The following is a 20,727-nucleotide window of genomic DNA, read 5'->3' as shown; positions in this document are numbered from 1 at the left end:
TGAGTTGAGGCCATTGACATTGCTGGTTATAACTGATATGTACTGACTTATTATTGACATGTTATTGGCCTTTTGTTGACTCTTTTTACTTTTTCACCTTCTCCTTTTAATTTCTTGCCTAGCCTATTTGATTTGCTCTGTTGGGCCTCATGGTGTTGTTGCCTTCACTGTCTTTTTCTAGGATCTTGTTTAGAATTGCTTGTAGTGCTGGTTTGGTATTCATGTAGTTTCTCAGGTGTTCTTTGTCGTGGAAGTGTCTTATTTCCCCATCCATTTTGAAAGAGTTTTGCTGGATACATGGTTGGAGGTTGTTCTCTTTTAGTACTTGAAATATCTCATTCCAGGCTCTTCTTGCCCCAAGGGTTTGTGTTGAAAAGTCTGCTGTGATTCTGATGGGCTTTCCTTTGTATGTGATTTGTTTCTTGTCTCTTACCGCTTGTAGTATTCTGTTCTTCTGTTGGGTTTCTGGGATCTTGATTATTATATGTCTAGGTGTAGATTTTTTTTGATTGTAGCTAGTTGGGGTCCTATATGCCTCAGTTATCTGAATGTCAAATTCTTCCCCTCTGTTTGGGAAGTTTTCTGTCATTAATTCTGTGAACAGCTTTTTAGAGTCCTTTGTATTTTCTCCTGCTACTTCATGTATTCCTATCAGTCTTATGTTATTCTTCTTTGCATCATCTAGGAGTTGTTGGATCGATTTCTCATGATCTCTTACTGTTTTTAAGAGACCTCTCTTTTCACGGTCACTGACTGCAGTCTTATCTTCTATATCTGAGAGACTATCTTCACATTCTTTTATTCTGTTGCGTACACTTTCTATGGAGTGTTTAATCTCCTGGATATCTGCTTGAATCTGTTTTATGGATTCCATTTCTTTCCTATGTTGGGCATTTATTTTTTCCATTTCTTTCTTATGCTGGGCCTTCATGGCTTCTATCATGGTCCTGAGCTGATCTATTTTTTTGTCAGTTTCTGCTTTAGAGTCTCCAATCACGACTTCCATTTTGCTCACTATCTCTATGGTTATCTGGGAAATTATTTTTATTTTGAATTTTTCCAGAGCCTGATTGATCTGTTTTTGTTACTTCCTGTGCTTTGAGTTCAGGGTGTCCTGGCGGTTCACTATCGGCTTTTTCATCCTCATTTGCCCTACTGTTTGCCATTGGTAAACTGGAAGTCTGTCCTTGTGTCTTGCTTAAGTGTTTTCTCATTTTAATTTTTATTGTTGGACTGTCCTTGGTTTAATCTCTGGATTATCACCCAAATCTTCCTGATATAGTTGCACCCTAGCTTCTGTGACTCTAATGACCCGCGGACATTCTCATCTTCATAACATCAGAGAAAACAGCTCATCAAATCAACAGCAATGCTTTACCCCAACTGATACAATCAGCAACACATTAAGATCAAGCACAACTTGGACATTGACCACCTGTGGTGGTCACTAGTCTATCACCCTTAAATCATTTGAATTAAGTTGAAATCAAGAAGCAGTCCAGAACATGTCTGCAGTGAACACAATTTCAATATAGTGTATTTACCATTTAATGGCTCAGACAGCGAGGATGCAAGACCCCTGATCTCAGTTAGCTGATGGCTGAACCCCATATCGCTGACTGACCTCGGGTTGCAAGGCCCAGATTGAGTTCCCCATCCTTCTGAATGGTTGAACTCCGCAACGTTCTATTACAGGTTTCCCACGCTCTTTCTTTAAAGATGTTCAAAGTTGGGAACTCAGAAAAATACCCTTGCTGGCCACCTCTGTCTTTGCAGAGTGGGTCCAAAGACTGGCACAGTCAGCAGGTCTGAGAGTGCGCGGGGGGCGTGGGTATGGGGGTTCAGGGGCGCCCGCGCGGCTACCTTCCTGGTGCTTGAGCAATGGCTGCTGGGTCGGGAGCAGGTGTGGTTCTCCTTCCCGTGGTGGATCGGGGCCCAGCCTACCTCCCGGTGCTTGAGTGATGGCGGCTGGGTTGGGAGCAGCGGTGGTTCCCCTCAGATTTATTCTTGATACTCAGATTTAAAGTCTGTCAACTTGCATACATAAACCCAAGAGAATGGAAGATATGGGTTCTATTAAAACTTTGTATAGAAATGTTCACAGCAGTGGAGCTTGTAATTATCAAAAAGTAGGAACAATCCATTGTCAGTGGAAGAATTAATAATCAAAATGGGAATTACTCATTTAATGGAATACTGTTCAGTCATAAAAACTGAAGGATCCATCCTACACCATAGATCAGCCATGGATCAAATGTTACACTAAATATAAAATAACTTATTGTCAGTCACAAAGGATCGAATCTTTTGTATTTTGTGATTCATTGATTTTAAATGTCCAGATTTGCCAAATACATAAGAATAGCAAATAGATTGGTAGTTATCTAGGATGGGAACAATTTGGTGGTAATGGGAGTGCCCTAATAATTGGTATTGAGTTTATTTTAGGAGTGAGGTTATGATGGTTGCAAATATTGCCAATATAGTACAGACTGTTCAGTTTTATTCTTTAAAAAGTGGGATTGGAGCTAGGCATGGGTCAAATACAGACCTGTACTCCCAGAGTTTAATCCTTGCCAATTCAATTTAGTGAGACCCTGTCTCAGAGTAAAAACTAAAAAAGAACAGGATGTAGCTCAGTGTAGAGGGTTTATATTCACTTCCCAGCACCCCCCAAGTTGGATTTGATGGTATACGTTGTATGTAAAAGCATAACTATATTTACTTGATGGAACTAAGGTGAAAATACATCTTATTTTAATAAGGAAAAGCACTTGGCAACATTAAATATCTATTCATGAATGTTTTAAAAGCACTCAATTTTTAAACCAATAACACCTGGAAGTTGGGAATGCAAGAAAATTTTCTTAATTAGATAAAGCATATCTACTAGACTCTGTTATGGTTCTTTGTTTGTGTTTTGGTACTGGGGATTGAACTCAGGACCTTGCACTTGCCAGGCAGGCACAGTGCCACTGAGCTATATCCCTGGCCCCTAAACTCTATTATTTATTACAGTTAAAGGAGTTAGGTTTTTCTTCCAGAACAAGATAAGAGTTCTTGGTCTCAGCAGGGTATGATGGTGTACACCTATAATTCTAGCACTCTAGCTGGGCATCGTGGCACATGCTTGTAATCCCAGCACTTAGGAGGCTGAGACAGAGGATTGCTGTGAGTTCTAGGTTAGCCTAGACTATGTAGTTCCAAGCCCAGCTGGAACTACACAGCAAGACCCAGTCTTGAAAAAAAAAAGTTATTCTAGCACTCTGGGAGGCTGAGGCAGAAGGATTGAAAGTTCAAATTCAGTCCCGGTTTAGTGAGACCCCATCTTAAAATACAAAATAAAAGTTGGCAGGGGATTTGGCTCAGTGAGCACCATGCCTACCTTGCAAATGCAAGGTCCCGAGTTCATTCCCTGGTACCAAAAAAAACAAAAAACAAAAAAAAACGTGCTGGGGTTGTAGTTCTTTGTGAAGGCCCTAGGTTTAATCTCCAATTCAGGGGGGAAAAGAAGTGCTTTTTTTTACTGCTTTTGTTTACCATTATATTGAAGCTCTGTCTTGTTTACTTCCTTATTTCTGAGACAAAATACCCAATACCCACAAATAAAGGAAGAAAAGTTTATTTTAGCTCACAGTTTGTAGAGATTTCAGTGCATTGTAGGCAGCCTCCAAGGCAGTGTGGCATGGCATAGGAGAAATAGTCCATGACATGGTGGGCAGAATGCAGCAACCCTGCTTGTCTTCTTTTTATTTATTTTGTGTGTTTGTTTGTTTGATTGTTTTTTGAGACAGGTTCTCTTTGTGTGGTTCAGGCTGGCTTTGAACTCAGTGTGGAGCACACCTTGAACTACCACTTCACCCAGCCCTTCTGCTTTTTATATTGCAATAGGCTATAAGCCTATTGGTTGGTGCCACCCACTCCCAGGATGGCGTTTCTCTTCTCAGTAATCCTATCACCCGCAACTAAACCAGTCACGGGTCGAATCCAGTTATCACATGCCCATGTTCCAGGCACCTCTCAAGCCCCACCTATACTTGCAGGAGGCTTTGGGGAGACATGTAGCTACAAGCCATAACAGGGTCTAACTGCAAAAATGGAGATGGGGGGCTGGGGATTTAGCTTAGGGGCACCATGCCTCCCTTACAAGCACAAGGTGTTGAGTTTGATCTCCAATACCAAAAACAAAAAACAAAACGAAACAAAAATACAACAAAAAAACAGGGATTGAGGGAGAGGTCATAGGCCTAAAATGGGAGAAAAAGCCCTGTCATTTCTCATGACACTGTTAAAGAATCTGTAGACCAGTCATTAGAATTAATGAGGGAGGTAAACAGTGTGTGAGGTACAAAGTACCACAATAGATGTATTTCTGTAAATCATAACAAACAGAAAATGAGAAAAAAAAATTGAGAGTAACGTCATAACAAGTGAACATGAATGAACCTGAACATATGTGGGATCAAGAGACTTCTGCCTAGAAAAAATTTAAGATAGTATTGGTGAAATTAGACACAATAAATGAAGGGACTTTAGTCTTAATTTTGGGGAGCTTTGCAGGGCCTTGCACATGCACATGCTAGTGAAGCACTCTACCACTGAGATAATCTCCAACCTTCATTTTTTTTTTTTTTTTTTTTTTATTTTGAGACAGAGTCTGGCCATGTTGCCCAAGTGGGACTTGTGCTTGTGATCCTCCTACCTCAGCCTCCAAAGTGCTGGGAGTACAGGTGTGTGTACTGCCATTGACTTTTCATTTTTATTTTTGAGAAAAGGTCAAAGTTGCTCAAGCAGACCTTGAAATTTGGATCCTCTTGCCTCAGCATATGAAGTGTCTGGGATTACAGGCATGTTACGTCTCATTATTGTAAACTTTAGTGGTTTTTGGTGCTGGGGATTGGACCCAGCACCTTATGCATAATGTGCAAGGGTCCTACCACTGAGCTGTTTCCTCAGCTCCTATAAACTTTAGTTTAAATTGAGTCTATCTTTGAATTTAATAATCACTAATAATCTATCATGTGAAAATTTTCTCCATTGATGTGTTTTTAAAAATCTGTTGACATTTACTTATATATGATGGAATTTACCCTTTCTTAGGAGCACAGGTGTATGAATTAAATGTATATAGTGTTGTAACCACCAGCTAGGGATGATGCTCCACACCTGTAATCCCAGAGAATAAAACAGCTACCTGTGATAGGTGGCCACCAAACAAGTAATTCCTGTGCTCGGTTTATCTGTAATTAGTTATGCATCAGTGGACCATGTGGCTACTCCATTCTGGACCCCTCCTGAAAATCCAGGAGCTGTTCTCCTTTTTTCCAATAAAAAGTCTTCTAAGGAAGAGAAAGAGAGAGGAGAGAAATGAAGGGCAAGCTATTGTCAGTGAGAGATATTTACAAAGTCCATGCCTGATAATGAATTTAGAAATAAATAATTCAATTTATTAAAAAGACCCCCCCCAAAAAAAGAAGAGTTAAAAATGTACAAAAAGAGGGGAAGTTTAGGAAATTGATAGTGGTAATGGTTTCCAACATTGTGAATGTAGTTAGCGCCACTGAATTCTAGCCTTAAATTTAAAATGGAAAATTTTATGCAATGTATATTTTACCACAATAAAAAATGATGTAGAGCAGTGTATACATATCATATATATATAATAGCAAAAGATTTGACCTTGTGTTTCTCAAAGGCAGATACATGGATGGTAAGTAAGCCCACAAAAATATATTCATCCTTAGTTATCAGAAAGACACAAAGAGTAAGTTACTATCATTCTTCTGTTAAAATAGATTTAAAAGAAATTAAAAAAAAAAAAAAAAAAGAGGCCGGGAATTTAGCTCAGTGGTTCGGTGGCCTGCCTTGCAAGCGCAAGGACCCAAGTTCAGTCCCTGGTACCAAAAAAAAGAAATGCCAAGTTGCTAGTGAGGACAGTGAAATACCTGGAACTCAAATATATATATATATATATATATATATATATACACACACACACACACACACACACACACACACACACACACACACACATACATATATGTCTGAGGTAGAATGCACCTTCACCATGCATCCTTATAGTCCCACTGCTAAGTTTTAACAAAGGTGGAATGAAAACACATATGTAATATTTATAGTGGCTTTAACCTCCACTAATTTGAATTCCAACACTGCAGGGACTGAGGCAGGAGGATCACTGCGAGTTTAAGTCCAGGCTGGGCTACATAGTGAGTTCAAGGCCACTTTGAACTACATAGTGAGACTCTTAAAAATAAAAAAAGAAGACTCAGGTATTGGAACAGAATGTTTAGTTACTTGGTAGCTTAGCTATGCCCATTCATTCTTTTCCCCCTTTCTCTTCCATTTGCTCCTTTTCCTTTCTCTTGATCTCGCTAGAGTAGATTTCTTGTTGAAAAACATGTAGTTAAGCAGTATGAGTTTGTTGTAAACACAGTTGAAGGGTTTCATCAGTGGGTGGAGTACTGGCCATTTCTCCAGAGGTCTCAAAGTTTTAATACTGTCTTGTTGATGAGACAGAGTTCTAAGATTGGCCCTTAACCCTATAGGCTCAGAAATTGGACTTTTTGGCAGTATAATAGGAATCTGTTCTTGGCTATGAGGAAAATTCATGTTACCCAAGCTAGAAAAACTGGTATGTGGCCTAATTTATAAATAAATGCTGATATCTAAACTTGCTAAAAAATAACACGTCAAAAAAACCTGAAAAGCTCAAATAGGAAGGAAGCCTGGTTCGTGTAGTCACTGAAAACAGTGATATTTGATGTAATTTGAATGTTCAGGAGACATCAGCACAAATCTTCACACACAATAAATGAAGGGACTTTAGTTTTAATTTTGGGGAGCATCACAGGTTGAGTCACAGTATCATATCACAGTATGGGCTGCAATACATTTCCCTCTCCTTGGATGGTACAGCAGCACATACAGTACAATAGTGCCCCCACCTTGTCCCTGAGGGATATGCTCCAAAACCTCCAGTGAAGGCCTGTCCGGGGATAGTACCAAATCTCTCCGTGTGTGTGTGTGTGTGTGTGTGTGTGTGGTTTTTATACATACATATATGATGAAATTTAATTTATAAATTAGATACAGTAAAAGAATAATGATAGTTAATAATGGAAGTTAATATTTTATTAAAATAGTTACATGAATGTGGTTGTTCTTTCTGTTTGTCTGTCTTGAATTTTCCACTTACTATTTTTAGACCATAGAAATTGCAACTACAGATGTGGGTCTACTGTACTTAGTTTTGACACTTTTTCATGTGCTGATCATTTGCTTTTGTGATTACTTTCATTGTTTTGATATGTTAAAATTTTCCATTTTATATTGATTCACAGAACTGGCAACTCATACTCACAACATAACCCAAGATCTGCCAAATAAAAGTTCATATGGACTCAAAGGTATGAAATACATTTTTTTAAATTTACTTATTTAAGAATCTTGTAGCCAGATGTGGTGGCACATGCCTCTAATGCCAGCACTCCAGAGGCTGAGACAGGAGGATTGTATTGCTGCAAATTAGAGGCCAGCCTAGCCTACATAGTTAGACTTTGGCTCAAACAACCAAAAACAAAGAATTTTATGGGCATGGAGCTGTAACATAGTAGATAATTTTTCTACTTTGTATGAGGCCCTGTTTTGATCCCCAGCACCGCAAAAAAGACACAACACCAAAAATTTAAAAAGAATCTTGTAAAACGTTCTTTATTTTTCCCTTCCTCCATTCTTCTGTCCCTCTCTGCCTTCCTCTCTCTTCTCTCTTGTTCTTCCTCTCTCCCTGATGCTGGGGATTTGCCCTAGGGATGCTTTTTTTTGGGTAGGGGGTACCGGGGATCGAACTCAGGTCCTTGCACTTGCAAGGCAGGCCACTGAACCGCTGAGCTAAATCCCCGGCCCTGAGATGCTTTTTATTTATTTTGAGATAGTGTCACTCAGTTGCCCAGGCCCCTGGCATGGGGTGGTACACATGCTGTAATGCCAGCACTCTGGGAGCTTGAAACAGAAGGATCAGTTGGAGGCGAGCCTGGGCAATTTAGCTACTTGTGAGAACTTGTCTCAAAATAAAAAAGGGCTGGGGTTATAGGTCAGTACAAAGGCCATGGGTTCAATCCTTTGTACCACAAAAAAAGATTAGAGATTCTATATTTGTATTTAAAGTCATATTGTAAAAGAATGTGAGTGAAGTATAGATGGGTGATCTGCCTCAGATTCATTTAGCTTCTTGGGACACTGTGTGTGCTAAGAGGCTTGTGTAGAACCAAGAGAACAGAGCTTCCACTACTGATTTCCTACTGAGGATAGTTGCATTTTGTATTTTTCATTTAAATTATAACTTTTTAAATATACTTTAAGAGACCCTCACCAGGTGTGGTGGCTCATTCCTATAATCCCAGAATTGGGGTGGCTGAGGCAGGAGAATCACCCCAAGTTTAAGGTCAGCCTGAACTACATAGCAAGACCCTGTCTCAAAAAAACAAAAAGAAAGAGAGGTTCCCCTGTCTCAAAATACTAAAAACTATGGAGGGTGTAGGAGGTGCAAAAATGAAAAACAAGAAAATATTAATTTTTGGTGTTTTGTTTGTTTTTTGTTTGTTTGTTTGTTTGAGACAGGGTCTCTCTATATAGTTAAGACTGACCTGAAACTCACTATGTAGCCCAGGCTGGTGGTCTTGAACTCACAGTGATCCTCCTGCCTCAGCCACCGGAGTGCTGGGATTATGGGCATGCACCACCATGCCTGGCTATTTTTGGTGTTTTGAGACAGGGTCTTGCTATGTAATTCAGTCTGACCTCCAAGTTGCTGGTGGTTTTTCTCCTCCAGCCTTCCAGGAGCTGGGATTATAGGTGTGTACCACCATGCCTGACAAAGAAAGAAACTTTTTGGGGGGGTGTGGTATGGGGGATTGAACTCGGGATCTTGTGCTTTCGAGGCAGGCGGTGGCACCACTGAGCTAAATCACCAGCCCTAAAAAGAAACTAAAGGGATGTGGGAATACATAAATTCATATTTGTTTTTGTCACTTCTGGGGAAAGCATGGAAACCATTTTAAGGTCTGCGAAGTGAGCCAACAGAATGATCAGGTTGTTAATTTAAATATTTGTCAGTAATAAACTCTGTTAATAATTTAAGGATGTAAGCTGTCAAGAGGCACAGAAGAATCGAGGAAAGATTATGGGACCCATGGTTTTCCTTCCTGCAGCACTATGGTTCATAGCAATACATGAGGTTTCTTTTCTCCCTCCCATCTCTTTTGTGATAATGGAGGTTGAACCCAGGGCCTTCATAGTAAGCTACAGTCCCAGCCCCTCCTTATTTTCATTTTTATCTTATTTATTTAATTTCATAGTTCAGGCTGGCCTTGAACTCAGTGTTCTTCCTACCTGAGCCTCCCAAATGCTGGGATTATAGGTGCGCACTACTACACCCCACCTTTGAAAATTTATTTACTTTGATGCAGTCTTCCTCAATTGTCCAGGTTGAGTTCTAACTTTTGATCCTTCTGCTTCAGACTCCCAGGGTACTAGGATTACAGGTGTGTGCCAGCACACCCATCCAGCAGGTGAAGTTTCTAAGTGACATACCAGAAATGTCTGGTTTTGAATAATTTCCATTTTATATTCATAGAGTAGCACAGTTTTTGTAACATTTTATAAGGAACCAGGTACCACAAAAGCATGAATTCTGTCAATGTTTGCTGTAACCAGTCCTCAATCTGGTCTTTCTCTTTTTTTTTGTTTGGTTTTGTTTTTTGACAGGGTCTCACTATGTAGTAGAGACTGACCTGGAACTCACTAGGTAGCCCTGGCTGGTCTCGAACTCACAGCAATACCCCTGCCTCAGCCTCCCGTGTGCTGGGATTACATGCATGAGCCACCATGCCTGGCTTCAATCTGGTCTCTTAACGGCATTCCACAGATACAGGCTCTTTTCCTAGGAATTGGCAGTGATTTAATTCCTAAGGAGACTGGCTATTAGGTTATTTGCATGATTCTGTGCAACTTAGACCTGGTCATCTGCTTTCATTTTTTTAATCCCTTCAGGGTTATTTCCCTCCTTCCTGCCCCTTCCCCACAAAAGGTTTTGATGCAAAATGAGATTTTGCATGTCAGATGCTTAACTCCTTTCTTCCCATAAGGAAACTGAAAACTTGCATAATTCCACTCTCTGGGATGGTTATAGTTAATATCTTGGTCATCCTTTAAAAGCATTACCTCTGAGTATGTGTTTCCAGGTGTGCTTTAATGTAAAGGGCCTGTGGTTCTACATGATCTGTAAGAACTTTTAGCATTATTTGAATACCAACATTTTTCTTCAACAGTTAAGTGTTGCATGGATGATGTACAAATTGAATTATATTGAATACACAACTCTCCTCCAGAAGTACAGGAGGAGACTTGATGTGAGGATGTGGAATAATGTTAATTGTGTTGGAGACCTATGAGGAAACCACTTAGTGGAGTAAATATAAGAAGATTGTTTCTCTAAATCAGATAATTCACTCACTAATCCACAATTCACTAAATTGTGATAATTCACAATTCACTAAAAAGGTCTAGGTCATATTTCTTTTAAAATTAATATATAACATGAAGAATTAGCACATTGTTAACTGTTTATTAGTAATGTGTCTATTTTCTTACTCGTGGCAGAATTGCTTGGATATTAACTTAGAGGTAAAATCAGTTTGAAGCATTGATGTGCTTTTAGGTAAATAATATAAAGTTGCATCTAAAAAGAATTTATGTATTTTTGTTATTGTATATTAAATAATATGGAATCTTTTGGAATAAGATGATATTTGACTTTCTTCTATGAACTTGGATCATGGTTTTCCCAACAGGTGCCTGGAAAAATTCTGTGGAGGAGTGGACAACGGAAGACTGGACTGAAGATGTAAGTGTGTGGTGTCAGATCAGATCCATTAGTGATTGTTGGGGCCACCTGTGCTTGGGAGAAGGCCTGAGACACTTTCTCGTATCTGTCCTATCCAGATTCTATCGTGTTTACCTTAAACTTCTTATGTAAAGCTTTAAACTCACTCTTTTATTCCTTTTCATTTTATTTTGCCTTTTTATTAAATTTGGAAGTTCCTTTAAGGCAAAAATAGATTCCTTGGGACTCTTAATTGTTTCCTTGGAACAGGATGTAATATAAGACCATGTTGAATCAGTAATTAATTTAGTATTTTTGTTGTCTGCTGGCTCTGCCTGTGTATTAATGTCTCAGGAAGTCTGAGTTTATACTGTGTTTCAGAATTCTGAGATATTTAGGGTTAATAAAAATTAAGGAACCTTTGAATACTATTTTTACTAGTTTTCCATGTTACTTCATTAGAACATTTTCTAGCTTTTCCAAGCCCACTCTCACATTGCAAATATAAGAAGTGTATTTTTCATTAATGTCAAATGGATTTCAAAACATTTATTCTGAGTGCCCTAAAATTGAGTTAAAAATATGTACAAATCTTGGGCCAGGGATTTAGCCCAGTGGTGTGCCTGCCTGGCAAGCACAGGATCCTGAGTTTGATTCCTAGTACCAAAAACCAAAACCAAAAGAAACCAAACAAAAAAATATGTACAATCCTCAAAGTAATTATGGTAAGTGAAAGAAGCCAAGTAAAGGGATGTATACTAAAAAAAATTTTCATCTAAGAAAAGAGAATGTAAAGGAAAAAATGGAAATAAAGCTTTTGTAAATAAAGGAGAGGAAGAGGGATTGAAGGGAGGGGAGGGAATTGGGGGAAAAAGAAAAATCAAGATATATCATGTACAGATACACATTCCCTATGGTGAATATATCATTAGATATATCTAAAATGTACCAATAAAATTAATTTAAAAATAATCATATAGCTATAAACATTTGGGTTGAAGTTTTTTTGTGGACTTGTTTTTTCCATTTATTTTGGATATATACCTTTAAGTGAAATTGCTAGGTCATATTGTGACTCTTATCTTTTTGAGTAACTGCCAGATTTTTTCATTTACATTGTCACCAGCATTGTGCAAGGGCTCCATTTCCTTCACATCTTTATAGCACTTGTTATAATGTTTTTTTTCTGTTGTTTTTTAATCTAGCCATAATGAGTGTGAAATAGCACCTGGTTGTGATACTGATTGCATCTTTCCTGAGGACTAATAATCTTAGGCCTCTTTACATCTGCTTATTAATCATTTGTATGTCTTCCTTATAGAAATATCTATTGAGATCCTTTGCCTTTTAAAATGTTGTATTTTTATTACTGAGTTAGAAATGTCTTTATATATTCTAGGTAAGTCCCTTATCAGATATGTAATTTGCAAATATTTCACTGTTTTCTATAACTTGTTTCCATTCTCTTGATTGTATCTTTAGAAGCCCGAAAACTTTAATTTCATTAAAGTCACTTTTATTAAAAAGATTTTTGTTCATCTAAAATTCTAGAAGCCTGCCTGTAATCGCAGCAAGTGGGAGGCTGAGGCAGGAGGAGGATTGCCCTGAGTTCAAGGCCAGTTTGAACTACACAGTGAGACCCTGTCTCATAAAAAAACAACAACAACAAAACAAAAACCAGCATGTCAGAGCCAGGTGTAGTGGTGCATGACTGTAATCATAGCCCTCTGGGAGGCTATGGCAAAAGGATCAGAAAATCAAGCCCAGCCTGAGCATCATCTTAGTGTGTTAGCAAGATTCTGTCTCAGAATTTTTTAAAAAGAGCCAGGGGTGTGGCTTAGTGTGAAGGCCCTTAATTCAATCCCAGTACCAAGAGAAAGAAAAAAGAAAGGATTGATGCTGAAAGTGAGGCGTGTAGGGTTATCAGGAAAATTTTTGAGGAATGAAGATATTTATTGTCTTGATTTTGGTGATGATTTCATGGGAGTCATACGCCAAATCTCATTTTTGAATATTTGGTCTATTGTATGTGTTATACCTCAATGAAATTAATTTTTCTTTAAAAAGGAAACCTGTGACTTAATATAAATTAATTAAATACAAAATACATACTCTATCTTTGGGGAAAGAAAACATCAATTATTTCACTTTTTCAAACTTCTCTACTCTTTCTTGGCTTGTTTTGTAACTTTTTTTGTATGTATATTTTTTATAATAACCAATATAGTTATGAGACTGGGATTTCAATCTAGTTTAACTTCATTTCAGTGTCATTTCCCATTTTTTCTTACCAGTTATCTGAAGTGAGGTCATTCTTGTAAGGCTTATTGGTTGAAAATTACCTTCACTTGAAGAAAATTACTTGCCATACATAGTCCCTTGTTTATTTCCTTTCCTTTAACTACTTAGCAGTCCAATTATTTAAATACAGGGTGACCAAAAATTGCATATTTTTTTGCTGATTTTTATAATGTAACAGGAAATATAAAAATGACAATTTTATCAAATTTATTCATTAAAAAAATTGACTAGCTGAAATGACATCTGCCTGATCAATACTCAGGATAGTATGTAAACAAACGCTGCCTGAATGGTGCTCTGGGGAAATTGAGTAAAACAGACTAGGTCAGTGGTGGAGAATCTGTGGCATGTGGGGTGTAGCTGGCTGTTTGTTATCACTGAAAGTTCTAGTCATCTCTGCTTTAGGTGAGCTATAAGAAAGGACTGCTGAGGCAGGAGGATTGCTGTGAGTTCGATTGCTGAGTCTACATAATGAGTCAGGTCAGTCTCAACTATATATTGAGACCCTGTCTCAAAAAAAAAAAAAGAAAGAAAGAAAGGACCGGGCCGGGGATTTAGTGCAGTGGTTCTGCTGCCTGCCTTGCAAGCACAGGGACACAAGTTCAATCCCATGTACCCAAAAAAAACAAAAACAAGAAAGAAAGAACCAGTGGCTAAAAGTTAAGAATATTCAGAATATTTTTTTGGTTTTGTATTGCATAGGACAAAATTAAAAATATTTTTTTCAAACTTACCCTACAGCTTTCTGAAACAAAAGTCTTCACTGCCTCATCTGTTCCAGCAGAGAATGATGTCACACCTAGGCAAAGGTAAACACTTTGTCCATCATTACTTTTGTCTATCATTTGTTTGTTATTCAAAGCATACTTGAAACCTTTGGCCTTAGAACATTTGTCATTTTTGGATCTCTTAGTTTTTTCTCTTTTACTGAAAACTAACCTGGTGAACTAACAGTTTCAGTTATTTCCTAATTGGTTGTATCTCCTGATGAATTAAAAAAGCAGTGATTGCTGGGCGTGGTGGCGCATGCCTGTAATCCCACCACTCAGGAGGCTGAGGCAGGAGGATCTCTGTGAGTTTGAGACCAGCCTGGGCTACATAGTGAGTTCCAGGTCAGTGAAACCCTGTCTCAAAAAACAGACAAACAAAAAGCAGTGATTGTCAGCAGTTGCAGAGATTATGTTAACCCTATTTCTTGGTTCTGTTTTTGTAAATCTTCTCCTTTTTTGACAGAATATCCTTTGTTTTCTTCATACATAGTATATGTTTAGATCTCCAACAGCATACAAACTTCTCATTTTGGGTGGATGCTACTAGTTGAATTTATTAGTTACAGAAAAGAAGGGGTAATAATAACAGTCTTACCATGTACTGAACTGAATTCTGCACCAAGTGGCAGAATCACTGAGCTAAACCCCTTGCCCCTGACCTCAGTTCTTGAGAACTTTATTTACATAGTTTTCACAATGATTCTAAACACTTTTGGAAGTGACTTCACAATCCTATGACCTGGAATGATGAAAGCCTGTTAGAAAAGCTTGATTTTGTATGCTCTATGAGAGTTATAAGAATTTATAATAGGAAAATAAAGAGGATTAGCAGTTATATTTTGCAATAGTATATTGTTGTATTATGGCTCACAATTTCTTGTTCAGTGCAAATAACATGTTTTTGTTTTTTTTGTCTGCCCTGTTTATCTTCCTTTGAAGGTACCACTGATGACACCCCCCCCCAACCTGGTCTTCTGCCTTGGGTAGGGCAGTAAACTCATAGTTCTTTTTATGTTTGTTTTTTAGACAGGGTCTTACTGTGTAGTCCAGGGTGACCTAGAACTCACTATGTAGCCAAGGCTGTCCTTGAACTTGTAGTTATCCTCCTGCCTCAGCCTCCCAAGTGCTGGGATCACAGGCATGCGCCATCAGGCCCATCATTTTTCTTTTTGAGACAGGGTCACGTTGTGTGGTTCAGGCTTGCGTTGAACTCACTGTGTATCACAGACTGGCCTGAAGTGATATATTGCCTTGGTAGCTTCCCGAGCACTGGGATTACAGGTGTGGGCCACCATATCTGGCTGTTTGTTTTATGTGTGTGTGTGTGCTTTGTACTAGGAATTGAACTCAGGATCTTGAGCTTTTGAGGCAGGCAGTGGCACCACTGAGCTAAATACTGTTTACTATATTTTTGACTCAATAATTTTGTAGGCTCATTTTCATTTTTTGAAATAATTTCAGAAAATTCAGTTTACTTAATCACTCCACGTTTTCCTATCAGTCATCATGTCATTTCTGTGAATATTTTTCAGTACACTTATTTTTGTTTTCTTGAAAGCCATGCTTTCAACTTGACTTTAGAACCTTTAAAACTCCATGTTCAAGTCAGGTACGGTGGTGCACACTTGTAATCCCAGTATCTGGGAAGCTGAGGCTCTAGGATTGCTGAGAGGCTAGCCTGAACTATGCAGCAAGACCCTGTCTCAAAAAACAACAAAATAATTTTTTAAATTTAAAAAAACCTCCATGTTCAAAGGTTCTACTCAGATAATTTCTAGTTTAAATTTACATAGGTTCCCTCTTAGAATTTGTTAGCAAGATTGGCTTATGACTTATTCTTCCATTTGCTTTTTGTTTGCTTAGCATTGACCTAGTATCCTTGCTCCAGAAGCCTGTTCCTCCAGGTCAAGTGTCAGAAGTCAGTGCTTTTGAAGCCTCCCAACAGCAGGGCTTTGGCCAAGCCCTTGTCTTCACGAATTCTCAACACAACAGTCCGATGACACCAGGGCCTGGCAGCTCCACTCCTGCCACCTCCTACTCTCCTCAACGCCTGGTAATTCACTTTCACTTTAGCATGGGATTTTAAGGGATATGCTCATAAATAGTGGTAGTGTAAAAGATGACATATGCCTTATGATTATTTTCTCATAAATAATATAAATATTAACATTTCTACCGTAGGTTTGAGTCCAGAAAACAATGATGTTATGATTTCCAAGCACATATCTGATGATTCTGTGTGGAATTTAACTACTGAGTTTCCTGGACAAAGATAAAAATATTTCTTTATTATACTTGAATCATTTTCAATTAATAATCAGATAAAAAGCATACTTATTAGTAATTTTTTTGGAATTTGTGCTGAAGTTTATGTTTAAAATGTTAAAACCAGAACAAACAAAAATAAATAAAATGTTGATTTTTGGGTGTATGGTTGAACCCCAAGCCTCACTATGTTGAGCTAAGACTTTGCCCCTTTTTATTTTTATTTTTTGGTACTGGGAATTGAACTCAGGACCTTGTGCTTGCCATTGCCAGGCAGGCACTGTGCTGTTGAGCTACATCCCCAGCAACCCTTTTTATTGTCTCAGTGAGGTGATGTTGAGAGGCCCTGTATTGTTACGTAGGGTTAGGCAGACAGCACTGACCTAGTGAGTTTATTTTATTTTATTATTTTTTGGGTTCCGGGGATTGAACTCAGAGCCTTTCGCTTGTGAGGCAGGCAATGGAACCGCTGAGCTAGATCCCCGGCCCCATTGCATTTTAAAGCCCACAAAATAATGTATTTGCTAAAACTTGCTGATGTGTGATAGAGATTGTGTAGCCTAAGAGGGAGAGCAGCATCTGAGTAGACTTAATAGTTAGAGACACAGACTAAGAAAGTATTATTTTTCTTTGTTTTTCATGTTTTTTGTTTCCTTCTGTTTCTTTTGTTTGAAAAAAGTGATGTCTGGGCATGGTGGGACACACCTCAATCATAGTACTTGGACAAAAGGAGGATCACTGTGAGTTGAAGGCTAGATGGGACTACATAGTGAGTTCAAGGCTAGCCTGAACTACATAGACCCTGTCTCAGAAAGCCAAAATAAATAAGCAACTAGATTTTTAAAATGTCACTGTGTTGGGGGGGTGCTAGGGATTGAATCCAGAATCTTGTCACTAAGCTACATCCCCAGGTATACCCCCCTCCCCCTGATATTTTATTTTGAGATAGGGTTTCACTAAGTCACTTTATTGGCCCAGGTTGGGCTCAAGCTTTCAATCCTTTTGCCTCAGCTTCCAGAGTGCTGGAATTATAGCATGTACCACTATATTCAGTTAAAAAAGTGTTATCTGAGGGTCGGGGATTTAGCTCAGCGGTTTGGTGGCCTGCCTTGCAAGCTCAAGGACCCGAGTTCAATCCCCGGTACTGGGGGGTGGGGGAGTGTTATTTGTGAGTTTATGGTATCCTTTGAAAAACATTGTTCACATCCATAGCAAATATTTCTCTTACCCTTTATCAGAATCAAGAAAGATTGCTTAATTCAGTCAGTTCTTACTGCATAGTTATACTTTTATGTAGTATTTTTGCCCTTATATTTTTTTTTGTTTCTGTTTTTGGTACCAGGGATTGAACTTGGGACCTTGTGCTTGTGAAGCAGGCACTGGAAACGCTGAGCTAAATCCCCAGCCCTTTATGTAGTTTTTGGTTTTTTTGAAACAGGTTCTCACTATGTAGTTGAGACTGATTTGGAACTCAGTATGTAGTTCAGGCTGGTCTCACAGCGATCCTCCTGCCTCAGCCTCCCAAGTGCTGGGATTGCAGGCGTGAGCCACCATGCCCGGCTTATGTAGTATTTTTTAAGGTGAAGTTAGTTCAAATGTTCTAGGTTATAATTTTTTAAACTTTTTTTTTTTCTTTTTGGGACCTTGTGCTTTCGAGATAGGAGGTGGAAGCACTGACTAAATCCCTAATCCCCAGAATATTTCTAAAAATATTTGGGTGTATTTTTAAAGTCTAGAGTAGAAATTCATTATTGTTGAGAATTTGTTCTTTTATTTCTCTTGAAAGTCATCTGTCCTCGGCTCAGGATTTGGAGAGCTTACACCATCAAAATTGGCTAATATCACCAGCTCCCAGGTTTTGGACCTGAAAGCTCCAAGTTTGGGCCAGTTTACCACCACCCAAAGTTCACAGCAGAATAGTACTAGTTCCTCAACAACTACTACTTCTTGGGACGTCAAGCCCTCAGCATCCCAACCCTCAGTCCTCACTCACTTTGGTAAGTATACTGTTTTTGCGCTGGTTTTTCCCTGAGAACATGCTAAATCATTGGCAGAGTATGTTGACTTTTTTTTCCCTACTGGTCCCAGGAATTAAACAACTTTTTTTATTTCAACTATTTGCATTTTTAAAAAATTAGTACATATTTGCATTACATAATGATTACATTCCTTGATGGGAATTGGTACATATACATAATGCAGGTCAGGTCTCTTTTTTTCCCCTTCCCTCCACCCCCAACTTTTGAATACTAAAATGGAACTTGTCCTGAGATGTTTCAGTTGTTAGATCAGTCTTCTTGGTGTTGTATAATACCTGCATTTATTTGTCGTTATTAGCAGCAGTAGTAGTACATACCTGACAGATGTGCAGGAGAATGCAAATAGGATACAACACTGCGTAAATTCCTAGACAGAATTTTCTGAGCTCTGTTAGAATGAAGTTGTGACAGAAGGTGGGATGTTGACATTTTATTTATTTATTTGTTTGTTTGTTTATTTTCATTGAGTTTAGTGGTACTTTTTAGGTATACAGTACAGTTACATTCATCATTGGGATCTTGTCCCTTTACACGATGTATCTTGGGTTTTTTTTTTTCCTGTACCAGGGATATTGGTTCTTATTTTTTCCCCATACCCCTGCTCTCCCTTCAACCCTTCTCCCCTCCCTATTTATAAAAACTTTGTTTCCATTTTTTCCTTTTCTCATATTTTTTTCTTTCCTTTCCTTTCCCCTACCCCTTCTACTTCCTGTACTCCTTTAGGCCTTTACTTACTACTTCACATTATCAATTATACATTTTGATCCTTATTTATACTTTTAGTTTCTCATTCTTTATGGCTGAGTATTACTCCATTTCATTAAAACAACAACAACAACAACAACACATTTTCTTTATCCAGTCTCCAACTGATGGGCAATTGGGCTGTTTCCAAGTTTTAGCTATTACAGAGTGTGCTGCTGTAAACATGGGTGAGCATATATTACTGTGGTATGATTCTTTTAATTCTTTTGGGAAGTTACCCAGCATGTTGATGACATTTGAGGGGGCTGGGGCTAGAGCTCAGTAGAAGAGTATTTGCCTAACACGTGCAAAGCCCTGGGCTTTATTCCCAGAACTGCAAAAACACTCTGTGATGCTTTCTCATTCTAACATTTTGCCAGGGTCTACCATGATTAGGTTAAGTCTTACTTTCTGTGTTGCATATTGTAAAGGCAACATGTATAATAAGCTGGATTCTTTTAAAACAAAATTCCTACAGAAATGGTGACATTAACCCATTCTTCACTACCTATGCTAACTTGCCACACTATATTATGGTGCAGTGCAGATTACTTTTTCTTTTTTTTGGTACTATGGATTGAACTGAGAATCTTGAGCTTGCCAGGCACCACTGAGCTACATTCCCAGCCCTGTTTTTCTTTCTTTCTTTCTTTTTTTTTTTTTTTTTAATGATCTCACTGTGTATTTCAGCTCTATTTTGGGGTTGTGTACTGGTGATTGAACTCAGGACCACAAGCTTGCCAGGCAGGTGCTGTGCTGCTGAGCTATGTCCCCAACTCCTCACTGTGTATTTCAGGCTGGCCTTAAAGTCACTGTGTAACCCAGGCTGGCTTTCAACTTGCAGTGGTCCTCCTGCCTCAACCTTGAGAGTGCTGGGATCATAGGCGTGCACCACCACGCCCAGCTAGCACAGGTCCTTTTAATCATAAGAGTTGTTTGTGCATGCTGATTTGTGGTTAGGAGTAATGAGAGACAGGGAAGCACATTTCTGTGCTCAATAAAATGGCATAGCATGTTGGAAATTTCTGGGATGACTACTGGGCTTGAAGTAATGTCTTCCAAGGAAGAGCCTCAAATTCCATTGGGGGCACTTTCTGCCCGTCATGTAACAAAAGTACAAATTTTCTGAAGGGTGATGGCTGCTTCGCCTAAACCACTTTCTTGGTATAGACATTCTGGACACAGTGAACTTACTAGTTAGAGTCTTGGCCATTCTTTGCTTGTACATACCACCATTTCATGCTCTCAGATGCCAGGCATGGGGAAACCTTCAAATGCATCTTTCTAATAACAGTTGTAGGTCTCCTATGTTACTTTTCTTGCATGCAAGTGATAACAAGTGATAGTTTGTAGATACAAGGATTGTTATTCCCATATAATGAAGCCTGTCTTTTTGGTATATGCCTCTAGTATCAAGTTCAAAAATGGATTCATGACTAATCATGGTGCCACATGTTTACATTCTAGGTTTAAAAAAAAACCAGACACCCAATAACTAATGAAAAGGCTGAGGCAGGAGGACTGCAAGTTTGAGGCTGGCCTGGACAGTTTGGCAAGCCCTCTGTCAAAATTAAAAAAATAAAATAAAGGTCTGGAGATATAGCTCAATGACAGAGTGCTTGCCTAGCATGCATGAGGCTGTGCTTATAATCCCCAGACCCTAAAAAAAAAAAAAAAAAAAAAAAAAATTAACCAAAAAAATTTCTCA

The 20,727-nt window shown here is 38.6% G+C and overlaps 1 protein-coding gene and 1 non-coding gene across 7 annotated transcripts in view; both read left to right on the top strand.

The window, feature by feature from the left end:
* Positions 1-20,727, top strand: part of Ubap2 (ubiquitin associated protein 2) — a 118,858-nt gene that overhangs the window by 76,873 nt on the left and 21,258 nt on the right. For all 6 annotated transcript variants that reach the window (XM_010619220.3, XM_010619216.3, XM_010619219.3 and 3 more), the window contains 5 exons: positions 7,362-7,427; positions 10,869-10,921; positions 13,943-14,010; positions 15,835-16,024; positions 18,023-18,233. In XM_010619220.3, the coding sequence (XP_010617522.1) occupies positions 7,362-7,427; positions 10,869-10,921; positions 13,943-14,010; positions 15,835-16,024; positions 18,023-18,233 (588 nt within the window). The remainder of the gene's footprint in view (positions 1-7,361; positions 7,428-10,868; positions 10,922-13,942; positions 14,011-15,834; positions 16,025-18,022; positions 18,234-20,727) is intronic.
* On the top strand, positions 16,159-16,239 carry LOC117284369. The gene has a single exon (XR_004515457.1). It is a non-coding gene; the product is annotated as a small nucleolar RNA SNORD121A (small nucleolar RNA).

This window comes from Fukomys damarensis, unplaced genomic scaffold (assembly GCF_012274545.1).
Source record: "Fukomys damarensis isolate Sample0158 unplaced genomic scaffold, DMR_v1.0_HiC HiC_scaffold_36, whole genome shotgun sequence".
Taxonomy (NCBI): Eukaryota; Metazoa; Chordata; class Mammalia; order Rodentia; family Bathyergidae; genus Fukomys; species Fukomys damarensis.
This window is presented reverse-complemented; position numbering and strand designations above follow the sequence as displayed.